The sequence below is a fragment of the Pipistrellus hanaki genome, assembly GCF_964339955.1.
Source record: "Pipistrellus hanaki genome assembly, chromosome: 2".
Lineage (NCBI taxonomy): Eukaryota > Metazoa > Chordata > Mammalia > Chiroptera > Vespertilionidae > Pipistrellus > Pipistrellus hanaki.
The window spans coordinates 178,424,599-178,440,190 of NC_140504.1; the positions used below are offsets into that span (position 1 = coordinate 178,424,599).

The following is a 15,592-nucleotide window of genomic DNA, read 5'->3' on the forward strand; positions in this document are numbered from 1 at the left end:
TTCCTAGGCTTCCCTTGCTAGATAAACACCGTCACTGGATAAGGGGAACAACTGGATGGAATCCTCTCCTCTCTCATAAGCTCAAGTTAGATGATGTGGCACTTAAGCTTAAAATCTCTTGTAGACCAGAAGTTTTTAAACAGCAGAAATCAAGCTACAGGTGACTCCTGAATAACACAGGTGTTAGGAGTGCCAATCCCCACACAGTTGAAAACCAGCATATAACTTTAGACTCTCCCAAGACTTAACTATGATCCTCCTTCGAGGATTAGTTCCAGCACCCCCTGCATATACCAAAATCCAAGAATGCTCAAATCCCTTATATAAAATGATGTAGCCTTAATTAAAAAAAAAAAAAAAAGAAAGAAAATGATGTAGAACAATGCATACAGTCAGCTCTCAACATCTATTCAATTCCAATAGGGGATTGAAAATACAGTTTTCAACCCCCAACTGGTTGCCTCTACATATGGGAAACCTGAAAAACACAGAAGGCTGACTAAATATTTATTGGGGAAAAATCCGCATATATATAAAAAACAAAACAAAAAACACCTGTGCAGTTTAAGCTTGTGTTGTTCAAGGGTCAGATGTACTTGACTGCAGCAGGTACTGTAGCAGGACACAATATAAAACATACTGGCTTTCACCCAGCAAGTGTGTTCAGGGGTTGAGCACCGACATATGAACCAGGAGGTCATGGATTCAGGCTTGATTGCACACAGGAAGCAGGCAATTGATGATTCTCTCATTGATATTTCTATCTCACTCCTTCACCCTTCCTCTCTTGGAAATCAATAAAAACATATTTTTCAAAGAATATATTAAAAATAAAAACATACTGGCTTTAGGGACAGTCAGAGCTGAAATTGAAGGCTCTCACCTACTATCTGTTGTCCTAGAAAAGTCACTCTCTCTTAGCCTCACATTCCTGATCCTTAAAAACCTAAAGACACTGCTGGCTAGATACCTACTCAAACTCTTATCCCCTTCTTTCTCACCTAACAGACATGACTTGTCTTTCTAATCCACATGATTTAGACCGGATAACCCCTAATTAACCTCAGCAACTCACAATGATCTCATTTGCTCTGCCAATGACAGGAGTGGGAGACGACCCATTTCTAGTAAATGAGACATGAGGCCAGATCTGCTGGGCTTCCAAGGATTTTCTCACTTTAAATGAAACACTGGAAAAAATTAGTCCCTCTTCTGTAAGATATTGTTCTGTCAGCATTTCCTTCTAGGATTATGGCAGTCATCTTGGGACTCCGAGGTGAACTAGCATGAGCGTAAACCAAACACAGAGGTCAGCAGAGTAAAAAGATTTTAAGAACCTGGTTTGTTGGTATTATCAAGCCAATGAATTAACCAAACTCGGTGCCATAGTAAATGACCTCTTGTCATGTGAGTTTCCTTATTTAAGCCAACTTAATTGGGGTTTTGTTATACACAATAGAAGTTAACCGAAAAGCTCCTTCACATGAAGGCTGTGAAGATGCAATTAAAAAAGATAGATACTGTACAAGACACCTAGACAAGCACTTCAAAGTACCCAAGCCCCTCCTTTTTCCCCCAGTGTACTTCCATTAACAATCCACAGGCCTTTTTCAAAAAACTGGCTGGGAGCTCTCACTGATCTCTTAAGAGGAAAGTTTCTTGCCTTCAGAAGGTAGGGAAGAGTGATGGAGTGCTCCCTACCAAGTCCCTCAAGATTTCTTTGTCCCCAAAAGACACTGTCAAGAGGGATAGTAGTGAAACTGTTTCAGCCCAGAGCAAGAGGGCAGTGTGTAAGCCACGCTGGCCTAAAAAACTAAACATGCTCTGCTAAGAAGGCAGTATTGGTGCTTAGGTGGAGAACTTCTAAAATGTACCTCACCCCAGCAAGTCCACTTTTCCAGATCCTTCTCCTTGACACAGCTGGTGGACAGGAGTGCTTCTGTCATGCTCTCTGCACCTTCTAAGCTTGCCAGGTTTCCTCGGCCTATAGCTAGAGGAATAAATGTCTTCAAAGCTAGAAACAAATAGGGAGAGCTATTTGCTATAATTCAATGTTATTTGCCATTCAACAGTACAGACAACAGTCTGAGGATGGCCCAGACTCAGCACACAGATAGTCTTCTCTTTGCACTATAACTAAACCCTATTGCCATGAGATTCCGCTGTCTGCTAAGCCAAGAGATTCCCAACAAATACCCAGCCTCACTCTGCCTCAAGCCACTTGTAGACAAGAATGCCCTACAAAAATACAAGGCCAAGTAATAGGGCAGAGCAAAGGCTCAACCAATACTAAAAAAGGGGTTCTATGGGTGTAAGAAGCCTTAACTGAAACCCTTGAGCTCCAAAACTAGACAAATCAGTCCTTGGAATCACACTATATTTTTCACTTTAGTAACAACCAAGAGTCATTCCGAAACCTTTTTGAAAACATCAATCATTTTTTTAATGTTTTAAATTTTATTTTATTGAGTTTAGAGAGACAGAGGGAGGGAAGAGAGAGATATTGATGTAAGAGAGCAACATTGATCGGTTGCCTCCTGCATATGCCCCAATAGGAAATCGTACCTGTAATCTGGGTATGTGCCCTGACTGGAAATTGAACCATTGACTTTGACCTTTCAGTGCAGGGGACAATGCTCCAATCAACTAAGTCACGAGGGCCAGGGCTAACATCAGTAATTTTTAAAACTGAAATTTATGGCAAAGTGCCATAATGATCATCCTCCCACTTGCTCTAATAAATATTTCACTTCTGTTTTATGAAGGGTCATAAATAGCCTTATTTCATTTGGGAAATATCTCCTCCATCTTTCAATCTGCTCTTTAAGTTCAACCAACCTAACCCTTGCTGCTGAAAAACAACATGTGTCAGGCTGGCTTGCACTCAACAAACTCTGGTAGGTGGTGGCCACAGGTTAGTTCTGCAATTTGAAAAGTCACACTTGGCATCCAGTGAAATACTGGGTCCACTTACACACACTAGGTGCCACTGAACATTTCTCAATGGCTCTGTGCCAGAATCTTCTGTGAGCAATCTTCAGTCAGAGTAACAATGTTTTAGCAGTACCCAGGAGCTTAATACTTGACAATCGTGCCATCAGCTGAAGGTACGAAACCATAGAATCTCCACGTTGAGAGAAAAGATTACGATAATTTGGTTAAGTTTCTGCTTACCTGAAGATTCAGAAATGCTGACTCCATCCTGTACACTCAACTCAGTATCATCTTGATTCCCCACTGTCCCCACCCCCCTGTATTCATAAACCACATTATTTCTAGCTCATTTTAATTCTATTCATAGATGTTATGGCTCTAAGATGACTAAAATGAATAGAATGTAATTTCTGCTCCTAGTTCACAGGCTCTGGGGAAAACAAGTCATGAAAATAAATAGAACAAGCTGCTAAGTGCTATAGAGGGCACTGGAACATCATCTATGACACTGGTTAAGAACAAATTTAAGTTTGTTTATTTTATTCTCTTACAAGTATCTCCCAAGAACAGGAGGAAGCTGGAAGTGGTGGTGATGGTTTTGGTGAATAACTTGGAAGACCTAATCTTAGCCTTATTCAAAATAGTTTTCTCCAATGCTCATTTTCAAGAAATACTGGAGAATGACCATAAAGTTCTATAATCCCAGAGAAGATGGGGTAGAGGATGGTAAATTAAGTTGAAAAAAATATCCCCTTCTCACTGCAGCAGTCATGTTGTTAATCATAACTTTGTTGGATTCTATTCCACTGTCTTGATTTTTTCCCCAACTCATTAAATAAGCCAAAAAATACAATAGTAGTAATATGACAATCATCTTAGATTCTGCTTCCTCTCTTCATCATTTAAATTGTGTTTCCTAGAGTTGTATACAATGTTTTTCTCACTCTATTCTTGTTCTAAACCATCTTGTTCATTCCTATGGCTTTAACTATCAACTATATAAGTATGAATCCCATATCTGTAATTGCAATTTTGTAGTTTTCCCTGAGTAACAAAACATAAATGTTTACTGGAAAGCTTAACCTCATTTCCCCATGGAAATCTCAAAACTCAGTCTCTACAAGGCTAATGATCTTTCTTCACAAAATTCATTAGCTTCCTTCTATAGTCTCCGCTCTTCCCATCTTGGCTAGAAGAATGCCCCAATACACTCGCTCACTCAGAAACTATTCCTCTCTTTCCCTTCCTTCATCCATTCAGTCCTATTAATTCTATCTCCTGAGTGTTTCTCAAATCTGCCCTTTCCTATCTTCATGGCCAACACCTGACAGCATTGTTCCAGTTCCTCATCGTCTCTCTTATGTACCAGGGTCACCATTTGACTACTCATATCCTCAGCCAAACTCTAAGCTCCTTGTTTTTTATTGTGCCTACCCTTCCCTCAAAAGTACTGCTTGGTCACAGTTCTTGTTGAAGAATAAATGGAGGCCCTGTGAAGTATGATTACATACAATATGCAGTTTCAACACTGTAATTTGTTCTATCCACTTTCCTCCTTTAGAAGTAATGGTTCTGCTCTTATAAAAATCTATTTTTCTAACCTAAAATCTATCAGAGATGTAATTAATTCCAACAATTTGCTTTGCTAATAGGAAAAAAGAGAGAGAGACCGCATTTTAGAAACAGAAGCCATTGTTGTTTTTATAAAACACAGAATTGTGCTGCTGCTGTTGCTTGGTTTAGAAGGAACTGTACATTACAGCTGCTGGGATAATTTTACAATAGACTGGACAAGGTACAGCTCAAAGCAGGACACAACACAAGTCTCAAAGGGAAACAAATGCAAACAAGTACACAGCTGTGGGGCTCCAGGGATATTTCCCTATCCATGCTGGACTTGAGAAGAATAAAAGTTCAGAAACTAAAATGGAACCCAGAGTAGTCACACATGCCCACCAGATGGCTGCTAAGTGCCAACATCACATACCATTCAGGTTGGACTTTGTGCATAGGAAAGTCAATTCATTTTTCCTTATTGCTACTACACCAGGGGACATGGTGCATTCGATATATTGTCTTTACTTGCACAATCCTTGGAGAGTTTATTTTCCTTTTTAAAGTAGGAAATTTGCCTTCCCCACCTTATTCTAATTTTTGTTTGTTTGAGCCATTCCCTCCGCTCCCTTTCTTGGGCCCCCAAATAGCAGCCAGAGGTTCTTAGTCAGTAGGAGTAGAGTAAGAAGAGAGCACCAATCTAGCCTCTCCCTGCTCAGGGAGAAGGCAAGTCCTAATAAATGGGGGAAAGAGAAAACCAGAGCATCCCTTCTCCCCAATCTGCTTAGAAGGCCAAATAGAAAAGAGTGCCCTGCACATCCCTGCCATGAACAGACTTTAAAAAGGAAGGCATCCCAGCTACCATCCTGGATTGGCCTAGGCCCAATAAATATAAATAAAAACAGCTTCCTCCAATGTAGTCTCCAAAATTGCATTTTGGCTAGTTTGAGATGACTTTCTGCCCTGAAGGAGAAAGAACTTCCATCTTTCGTTACACATGATGCAAGGTCTACAACACTACCCTACCTGCCTTGCAGATATTCCAGGGGGCAGCTAAGAAGTATTTCCTTGGCTACCCATCTTGAGTACTTACTGAGTCTCATTTACAGAATTCTGGATAAGAAAACTCCAAGAACACTGTTGCTTAGCCAAAGAGGAACTAACTACTAAGTGGGAACCAGGAGTTTTTTAGGGGAGGTTTTACGACTTTACGTACCTTCTTCTTCAGCATTATTCTAAGCCTAAATACCCAGCAACAAGAGCCCAGGCTTATCTCCAAACACCAGTAATGGCACCCCAATTCTCAATCAGTCAGGCTGGACTGGAAAAACGATAAATGAGCAGTGCTCTTCTTTCCCACCTTTTAACAAAATTTCTCCATTCTTTTCCCATCACTCTCTTCTTCCTCTATGTCCATCCCCTGACCCTCAACCCTAGATACCCAAGTAGCTCAATCCTAACAAGTCCTTAGAATAGGGAAGCCCCAGTTAGAGAAAAATGAAATATTAGGATAAGCAATGAGAGAAACCAACTCCAAAGAGTGGACAGCTGTGGAAGTTGCCAGAAGCCTCTGATTTCATATTTGGGCAGGTCTGCTGCTCAGACCTAGTGTAAGCTTGAGGGCAGTCCAGCCCAAAGAAGACATCACTGGGCTTGAGGAATAGATTCTTGGTCTTCTGTAGCCAAGGAGCGAATAAGCCTGACCTTGTCAGCTAACAGAGGGGTCACTATAGCCATGCAGAGAATTCATCATCAGGCAAGCAGATCAGCAAGCAAGCTGACTAAATAGAAGAAAAAAGAAGGGGGGGAAAAAAAAAAAGAAAAAAAAAAAGGAAGCCAGGGAAAGAGAGAATAGGAAAAGCAAAGCAAAAGATTGGAATAAAGGGAGCAAGAGACTTGTCTAAAAAGATGAGGCTGGGGTCATCCCACGCTTCCTCAGAGCTTAAGTGAGTCACACTACCTAAACGAAATCCAAGAAAGCCAAAGCTTGTTGCCAACACCAGTTCCCAATCTGCATGCACTATCTTTCAAACAGGAATAACCCTCAAGGTCAATGGTATTTGTCAAGTCTCAAAGATTTTTTAAAAAGTCAAAGCAAGAAGTCATTATCTTGCCATTGCCCAAGCTGCTGCTCTTGTTTTTATTTCTTGAGTGGTATGTGCAATGCCAAAGGGCTAAAAAATGCATTTCAAGCCCCATCTTCAAACCCAACTGGAAAGAGTGAGGCAAAAAGAAAAAGGAAAGAACACAAACTTGTGGCCGAGAGTAGGTGGCTATCACCAGCTCCCTATGGATATTTGCAAATGCTGGTGAATGACTGGAACCTCCAGGAATAGTGCCCTGATCCTAGCCCCAAATGCACCCAAGAAGAGAACATGCAGAGCCCAATGTTCAAAGAGAGCTCCCCTCCTCTAAGGGTGACTGAACATGAAGTAGACAGTATATGAAGGTGATGGACAGGGCAGATGGAGTGTTGGCATCACTCTCTTTAGGCACTTGTGTAAGGAATGTAGGCTGTCTAGTGAGCTAACTCCTCCCAGAGCCCTCCATTCTGTTCTTCAGTTGGGTTGTGCCCATGGGGCACCCAATGCCATAGCCAGTAGGAAAGTAAAGGAGGAGTTACTCAACAGTCCTGATGCCTTCCTCTATAATCAATGTTTGTGCTACGTTTTGTGAAGTCATTGAACAAAGTAGCCAACTAGAACAGAACCTTCGAGAGACTGTTTTGCATAGGAAAACTGGGTCTGTATTAGTGTTGTTGGGGAGGGTAAGTGGTAGCTCTCACTGCACAGGCCCGGATTCAGACTGGCCTTCCTCCGGCTGGCCTCCAAGCCTGAGCTAAAGTGTCATGACTTTATCACCAGATTGGGGCAAACCCAAGCCCAAGCCCAAGCTCCTTAAAGGAATTTCCACACTAAAGCTGTAAGATCTCATCCCAAGCAGTGGGAAATGAGAAAATGAACAGTCAAGGAAAGAGGGGGCCTTACCTCAAGGCCAGCAAGCACCAAGCTACAACCCCCCACTTTTCTAGTTTTACAAGCCAGCCAAACCCCATCTCTATGCAGAGAGAAAGAAAGAAAAAAAGTCCATGCCACCCACTCACATGCCCTAGTGGGAAACCAGGAAAAATTCATTTGTGTAAACAGAAGCAAAAGGGAGCAGCAAAATCCCCCAGCCTATTCACAGGACACACTAGAATGTGGGATGAGCCAAAGTGTCAGAGGACAGACCAGAGGGAGAGGAAGATGCATTGCAGGAGAGTGCAGGGCAGAGGGCAGTGCAGAGGAGGAAGCCTGTAGCAAAGGTATTTTCTGCACAGAGGAAAGATGGAGCCTGAGCCCCACATTGGGGAGATAACCATCCATACTTAGCCAGGCCAAAGAACAAGTCAGGTACACTGTTCTTTTTAATGGCTCGATGTTTCTGGGATGTAAACTCACCGGGCACTGGAAGGATATCAAGATTTTGGCAATAAACTCAAGTTATGGTATAAAAATAGCATTTAGTTTTTGCTTTTTTTCCTTATTTTAGACCTAAGGATCGTTTGTTATAAGACACCCCAATTTAAAAATATTGAAACATAAGAGACTTGACCATTGGGGAAAAAGAAGCCAAGAGTGAGAAAAACTATGAAAGTAACTCCAGACCCAGGCAGGTGGGAGGGTAAGGGTAGGACAGGAAGAAAGGAGGCATAGCCAGTCATCTCAGCAGCTCCACAGACTTGTCAGGTCTGAAAGTGCAAATGTCAATGGACTTGAACCATCTTGAGGTTATAATATTTTTAAAAGCTCAATGAATATGGAAGTCAATTGCTTTAAATGCAAAATAGTTGGCGTTCTGGCTGGAGGCTTATTGGGTTAGGAGTATTTCTTCCCCATTCACCTCCTCTGCCACCCCTACCCCATCTCCCCAAAGAAAGGTACAAAAGGTTGCAGTTCTGCAGCATTACCGTTACAGGGAAGGCACTGGTTACCCACCAGCAGGCGGAAGGAAGACAGGGTCGTGTCATTTCAGAGCTAAGTGCCATAGTGCCTTAAGTCTTATTAGGGGCTGGATGTCTGTCAGGGAGGTGTAAGGTAGGGTAGGAAAAGGTGGAAAGAAAGGAATAAGGGAAAGGGGGGTGGCAGCAGGGGGAGGAGCAACCAAAATCATTAGCATTAAAATATCTTCCTACAAACTGGATTCTTAACCCATTAAAACATCTTGTATCCTAAAATATTGATCTGGGTCTGGTTTCGTTTTTCTTCTTAAACAAATCTAGACCTTTTCTGATTAAGGCTCCTAAAAAATCCTTCCCTCCTCCACCCACTTTTTCAAGCCCCTCACTTTCCCATTTGAAGTATCAAACCCAAACCTACCAGCTCTTGTCCACAGGAATGTAGAGCCAAGCCAACCTTATCAAGCTGTCAGGCATGAGTCTTTAGCACTGTGAGTCACATGAGACACCTGTGTGTATGGTGGGCACTGGTGCTGCCCGTCTTGGTCCAGTGGGGTCAGGGTCAGATGTGACAAGATGGGGTGAAGGGTATGAGGTGAATATCAGAAATTTCTGGCTGGTGGTCTGGCTTCCTGGCCCTGTTCCCCACCCTTTATGTCCCATCTGTAGAAGGAAACAAGGTCTTCTGCACTCCTCCCTACCCTACCTCCCTCCTCCCTGATTCCTCTGGATTTGGGTGGCATAGCTCTTGGGGCTTGGAAAACTTTCTTCTATCCAGTGAGGTAACAGCGTTCTGCCTTCAAGCGAAGTACATGGTGCGCAGAGTATCCTGGTGAACCTGCACGGCTTTGGCCAGGGCCTGGGGGTCCCGCCCATTGCTCTGCCCTGATATGTGGCTCCCCTCTCCACTGAAAAGGAAAAATGAAAGAAGTCCTTCCTGGTAAACTGAGCTGCTATTAATCCCTTCCCCATCCCTAGAATGCCAATTCCCATACCAGCTTAAGAAAAAAAAAAAAAAGAAATCCAACCCAGTTTTGGCAAATGAATCCAGAGACACCAAATTTAACAATATCCATTTTGTTCTACCCAAGGAAAGTTGGGAAGGTCTGGTACCCAAAGGATGAGGTAAAAAGGAAGCCAGCCTGATCCCAGGCCTTACCTGTCATGCTCCTTGTCCACTAGGTGATATCGTGCCCGGAAAGCCACCAGGCGGGCATAGTAGGCAGGTGCTGGGATAGAGACGGAGCGTGTGCATCGTACATAAGTGTGGCATAGCTGGTATGTCAAGATCTGGAGCTCATCTGCTGTGAAACGGTTGTCATCCCAAAGGACGTAGTAATGGGATGGTCGGCTGGTGCCCTGGGAAGATAGGAAAGTAAAGGGTGCCAGACTGGGCGAAGGGAATGGCTGATGATAAGGAACAGGATCACTGTTAAGATTATGGCTAGGTTGGAAGACCCACCCATGAATAGACAAACACAAAGTCATCTATAATTTGCCTAAGATATTCAAAGTGTACTTCTGGTCAAGTACATGGAGGGCTTATTAAGAGAACAATCATGATTTGAATGTCACTTAGTGATGACATATATTATAGAGGCAGTAATCAACTAATTTTTTGACTCATTGGAAACCCCAGCACATAGCCCAGCTACCTGGATGCCTGCGTGGCTGCACAGATAGAAGTCAAACTCAAATGGGTGCGTGATGTTGGTATCCACAGTGGTTCCAGCTGGGATGTTACCACTCTTTCCAATCTGCATAGAGACAAAGACAACCAAGATCCCAAGACCTGCCTAGCCTTAACTAGGGCCCCAATTCAATTCTACTCTGACTCCACCAGAATCCCAAGAGTAAAGCAGAAGTTGTGGTTCCCAGAGGGTTTTGGGTCTTGAAATAATGGGTTCTAAAATCACACAGAAATGTGTTTAACAACTAGTTTCATCATTTATTACTGTGTGATCTTATCAAGTCATTTAACCTTTCTGAGGTTAAATTGGAGATAATAATAGTACCTACCTCACAGGGCTGCTGTGAGGAAGACGCCTTGTACAGTGTCTGGCACATAGGAGAAGTTCAATAAATGGTAGTTCCCTTCCCCTTCTCTGGGAGCTGGTCTATATATGGGGTCTATAGGCCAGGGAGCTAGGAGGAGGGAGAGGAAGTATAAGGGAAGGAGGGGGAAAAGGGGAAACAAAGGGAAGGAGGTGGTAGAGGAAGGACCACAAGAGCTCGATGGAGGAAAAGGGCCAAAGAGGATGAAAAGGCCAAGGGTTAAATCCCCAGATTTTATCTCAAGGGCTTCTTCCATATTAAGAGAAGGCAGACAGGATGGATGAGGGTAAGGGTGGCTTCCTCAATCCCTCACTCACTCGCTCATTCTTGTCAGCACAAAAAAGTCGGGTGTGATGGCGTTTCTGCACCACAATATAAGTGATCCCAGGCTGGTAGTCCTTTTCCAGTTTTATGCAGGCATCACGAATGGCCAGCAGCTCATAGTGGAGGATCTAGACATAGGGTGTGGAGATAAAGAACATACATTCCTCTTGAGTTTACACATCTTTGTGAACTAAGGGTTGACACTTATAATATGGCTTTTGCTCAGTCTCCCTTTATAAGCTGATACCCAACCATTAGAGCTGATGGGTCCTTCCTGCCAAAATCAGCCTTATATGGAATTCCACATATTTGTCACCATAAAACCTTGGCTGGGAAGCTTGGCATTAGTAGAGAGCACATATCTGATTCCTATGTAAAAAGAGACCTAAAATCAAGACACAGAATCAAGGTTCACAGAGAAATCACTAAAATTATAATGCCCAAAGTAAGGTCAATTTCAGGATCAGAAGAATAATGAGAGTACCCGTGTACCACCAGAGATGAGCAGACACAGAGTTCAGACACCAGTGCAGAGGGAGGGGATGAATTCTGGCCTACAAAGAAGCTGGATCCTAATACATAAAAACCCTGAGTCATAACGATCAATAAGTACTGAGGCTCGACCAACTGGAAGTCAGTTTTGCAATTAATGCTACATTTTGTGAAGTCATGGTAGCTCTCACTGCACAGGCCCCAGCACTGACTGCTGAGGGGGCTGCGAATCAGGGCCAGAGAGAAGCAGGGACTGATCCATTGCCGCTGAGGCAGCTTTTGATCAGCACTTGCCTCTCTCTCTCTCCCAGTTTGGCCAGCAGCCTCGCCTTCATTTTTCTCCAGGCATTCACTGGGGCTACTGATCAGCTCCGCCTTTCTGATCAGGCCCCATTGATAGGCCCAGAGATGCTGACTGGCATAGGAACCAACCAATCAAAACCAAATGTGGGTGCTGTGAAGAACCAATGGTTGCCTAGAAGGCAGAGCATTTGACATTGATTGATATAAGAATTGACCAATCAGAACCAAATGTGGGTGCTGTGAAAACCAATGGCTGTCTAGGAGGCAGAGCTTCTGACACTGACTGGCATAGAAACTGACCAATCAGAACCAAACTGGCCAACAGAGGAGGGCAGTTGGGGGCAAGATCAGGCCTGCAGGGGAGGGCAGATGGGGGTGATCAGGCAGGCAAGCAGTTATAAACCGGGCCTATAGTTATAAAATAATGAACTAGCTAAAGAAGTAGCCACAGGTAAATAACCATAGATAATAGTTGCCTTATGGTCTTGGATATCAGGTATAGGGAGTCAAAACTGTATGGTAGAAGTACATAGAATTTACAAATAATTAGAATTAGATTTAAAACCAAGTTTTAGCCCTAGCTGGTTTGGCTCTGTGGACAGAGCATTGGACCTCGGACCAAAGGGTCCCGGGTTCAATTTCAGCCAAGGGCACATGCCCGGGTTGTGGGCACAATCCCCTGTTGGGGGCACACAGGAGGCAGCTGATCAATGATTCTCATCATTGATGTTTCTATCTCTCCCTCTCCCTTCCTCTCTGAAATCAATAAAAAAATATATTAAAAAAAATTTTTTTAAAGGGCAGTTTAAAAATAAATAAAAACAAGTTTTATCTTGTTATATTTCCTTGAGCAAGTTACTTAATCCCTCTTAGACTCATTTTCTCCACACCTACTACTAAAATTACTAATAAGACCAGCCTTACAGAGCTGTTGTGAAGACTAAAACAGATAATTACGTAATTGCCTAGAAAACCTAATTGGAGCTTAATAACTGCTGATTGCTTTGCTAAGAAGTTTGAGTTTTAACCCAAGGCTATATGAACTAGACATTTCTGAACAGAAGTGACATGATAAATATATCTGGTATTTTAGGAAACACTAGATGCCTTGGAAGAAATTGAGCACAATGGTTAATAACATGGACTTTGGAATCAGATCAATTTGTCTAAGTCCCAGTTCCACCACTTAGTAGCTTGGGTGACAATGAAGAAATCATTTAACATTTCCAAGCCCCAGTTTTCTCATCTGTCAAATGGAATAATTATTATTTTATAGGACTACTGTAATTATAGCATTAAACAGAACACATATGAAGTGCTTGGTATAGTTTAGGGCACATAGAAAGTACCAGGTAAATGGCAGTTATATATTACTATTAAATTGTAGTCAAGGAGACTAGTTCAGTATACAAGTTTAAACAACAGAATATGAAAGCTTGGCAGGCAGAAAGAATAAGAGGAACATTATGAAGAAAGGTCAACATGTAGCACCATCTACAGACTTACCAGTATCACAAATTTTATGGCTCCATCTTAGACTCAACTGGAAATTCTTTTTTTTGTTAATCCTCACCTGAGGATATTTTTCCCATTGATTTTTTTTTTTTTTTTTTTTTTTTTAAGAGAGAGTGAAAGGAAGGGGGAGAGACAGAGAAAAACATCGATTGGTTGCCTCCCCTATGTGCCCCAGCAAGGATCATTGATCAAGCCTCCAATTGAGGAACTAAGGTACATGCCCTTGCTGGAATTGAACCCGAGACCCTTCAGTCTGGGGGCTGACATTCTAACCATTAAGCGAAACCAGTTAGGGCTCTAGATCAGAAATTCTAAGGGTAAGTCCTGTTAAATGTTTTAACAAGTCCTCCCAATGATCTTGACTCATGTTTGAGAACCACTGGTCTAAAGCATCAGTCTTCCACATGAACCAACTACTAATTGGTTCTTCTGTTACAAGAAAACAGGTCAACAGAGGCTTGTACTTGCCACTTCTCAGTTGTGATATCTGCTCTGAAGCTTTTCCATTTAGCAACCTTCCAAGTGCCAATGCTTAGAAAAGCTAGCAGTACTCTCTGCCACCATTAGGCCCTCTGGCCTCAATATGAAGTTTTTCTAACTACTGTGGGCCTTACCTGAGGGAGCTGGCCTTCAGGAACCCCATCTCGGTAGAAGATGATACGGGTAGGCTTGAAGCGGGTGGACTTGTAGAACTGGATCAGCAGCTCACGCACCATGTAAGATAAGTCTTCAATGATCTCCTGCCGAGGTCGCTGCACCCGCACAGTGGCACAATAACGGCTGGGGTGGGCATCCATACTGCCTACCACCTGTTAATCAAAGAGACAAGATAAGCCCCTAGAACCTCCACCCACGCAATACTGTCAAGCTGTGGGTTAGGGCAAAGGCTTCTCAGCAAAAAAATCATGCTATCAAAACAAGTAGGGTTTTAGAGTCAATGAGCCCTGGTTTCAATCTCTGTTCTATCACACATGAAGAAGTTACTTAATCCACCTGATCTTTTCTTTCCTCCTCTCAAATAAAGATAAGTATAGAACTCCAGCTGTTTGCAGTGCTGTTATTGTACATATAAAGCACCTTGGACAGGGCCTAGCTCTCAGAAAGTGCTTGGTAAGTTTGATTTCCCTACCCCTTGAAGAGGGGAGTGTGAAGGTTTGGCATTACTAACTTAAAGAATAACCTCATCTAGCCACAAGTTTATCCTTTTTCCATTCAAGTGCAAATCTATCCCAGAACAATTGTGAAAAGTATTATTGCAGATGGTGAGAGTAACATAATTTTCAAAGGGGACAGTGGCCAAAGCCTAGGATAGATGTCTACAAGGAAAATAGGGAAAAATATAGCATAGGGTTTCCCTGCATTTATTGAGATAAGCCTAGTCTGCCTAGAGAAATATAAGGGTTGAGGAAAGAGAAGTGGGAAAAAAGAGCTGATCTCTCTAACAATTCAGAAACCCCTAGGGAACAGGGAGCAGAGAAGTCAGGAGAGGGATTAGAGACAACTAATCTACTTATGTGGATCAGGGGGTAGGGATGGGAAGAGGAAGTGACAGTCTCAGCAAGTAAATAACTCCCTTAAAAGGGATTTCTGAGAAGAGATATGGCCACCACCATATCCCAAAAGTAGGCATGGAGAGAGAAGAACTCGAACATAGGGCAGGATTGATGGACACTGGGCCAAGTCTCTGACCACAACCTACATTCTCATTATTCTCACTGGAAAACACACACACATTATACAATCAATTTTATGAAGACACCAAGGGAATGGTTAATGGGGATGATGAGCTGGAAGGAAAAAAAATTTATGAAGGTCTAAAGCCCGAGCTAAGGAAAGGAAATCACAGGTAGCCTTGGAAACTCAAAGCTAAGAGGAAAACCTTATGAGGAAGCTGGAGTGTCACTCACTGCTGTGATAGATGGTTTTTTCCCATCCCCTGCTGGGGGGTGTGTAACATCTGCTCCCAGGAATATCACTGGCTGTTGAAAGACTGCAGAGCTGAACAAGGAAGAGAAAACAAATGGTGAGGAGACAGATCATTTCTTCCTGGCACCACCTTGCACCCACTTTGGGTCCTTTCTTCCTTATGCTTGACTCACTCTGCCTGGTGAGGACCCTATATTTTCATCAATTTCCAGAATGGTACCTTGCATGACCAGGGCAGATGGACAACAGAGTTCATACCGCTGGTGTGGGACTAGGATGTTGTTTATGCCACCAAGTTTGACATTGATCTTCAGGCAGAGGTTGGACAGAGTTTGAGGTGAGGTCTTCACCACGTTCTTCACTTGCACACACTGTGTAGCCATTCCCAAAAGTGTATCTCCAACACGTTTCACCTCAGCTATGAGCCGGGAGAGAGAATTGATTAGTGCATTCACAAATACTTAATGAATGCCTACTAAATCCAGGCAGGAACCACAATGGTGACCAGAAACAAACAGGATCCCTACTCTAATAGTGCTTACTACCTAGTGA

The 15,592-nt window shown here is 42.8% G+C and overlaps 1 protein-coding gene and 1 pseudogene across 3 annotated transcripts in view; one reads left to right on the forward strand and one right to left on the reverse strand.

Annotated features, from left to right (window-relative positions):
* Positions 1 to 15,592, forward strand: part of LOC311617464 (ubiquitin-ribosomal protein eL40 fusion protein-like) — a 29,096-nt pseudogene that overhangs the window by 3,238 nt on the left and 10,266 nt on the right. The gene's annotated exons all lie outside the window — the stretch shown is intronic.
* AGO1 (argonaute RISC component 1) overlaps positions 3,447 to 15,592 on the reverse strand; it is a 43,683-nt gene continuing 31,537 nt past the window's right edge. For both annotated transcript variants that reach the window (XM_084871939.1, XM_084871938.1), the window contains exons 13-19: positions 15,299 to 15,458; positions 15,022 to 15,112; positions 13,729 to 13,923; positions 10,798 to 10,932; positions 10,081 to 10,182; positions 9,585 to 9,784; positions 3,447 to 9,333 (exon numbers count right to left, since the gene is read on the reverse strand). In XM_084871939.1, coding sequence (XP_084728065.1) covers positions 9,225 to 9,333; positions 9,585 to 9,784; positions 10,081 to 10,182; positions 10,798 to 10,932; positions 13,729 to 13,923; positions 15,022 to 15,112; positions 15,299 to 15,458 — 992 coding nt within the window. In that variant the 3' untranslated portion in view covers positions 3,447 to 9,224. The remainder of the gene's footprint in view (positions 9,334 to 9,584; positions 9,785 to 10,080; positions 10,183 to 10,797; positions 10,933 to 13,728; positions 13,924 to 15,021; positions 15,113 to 15,298; positions 15,459 to 15,592) is intronic.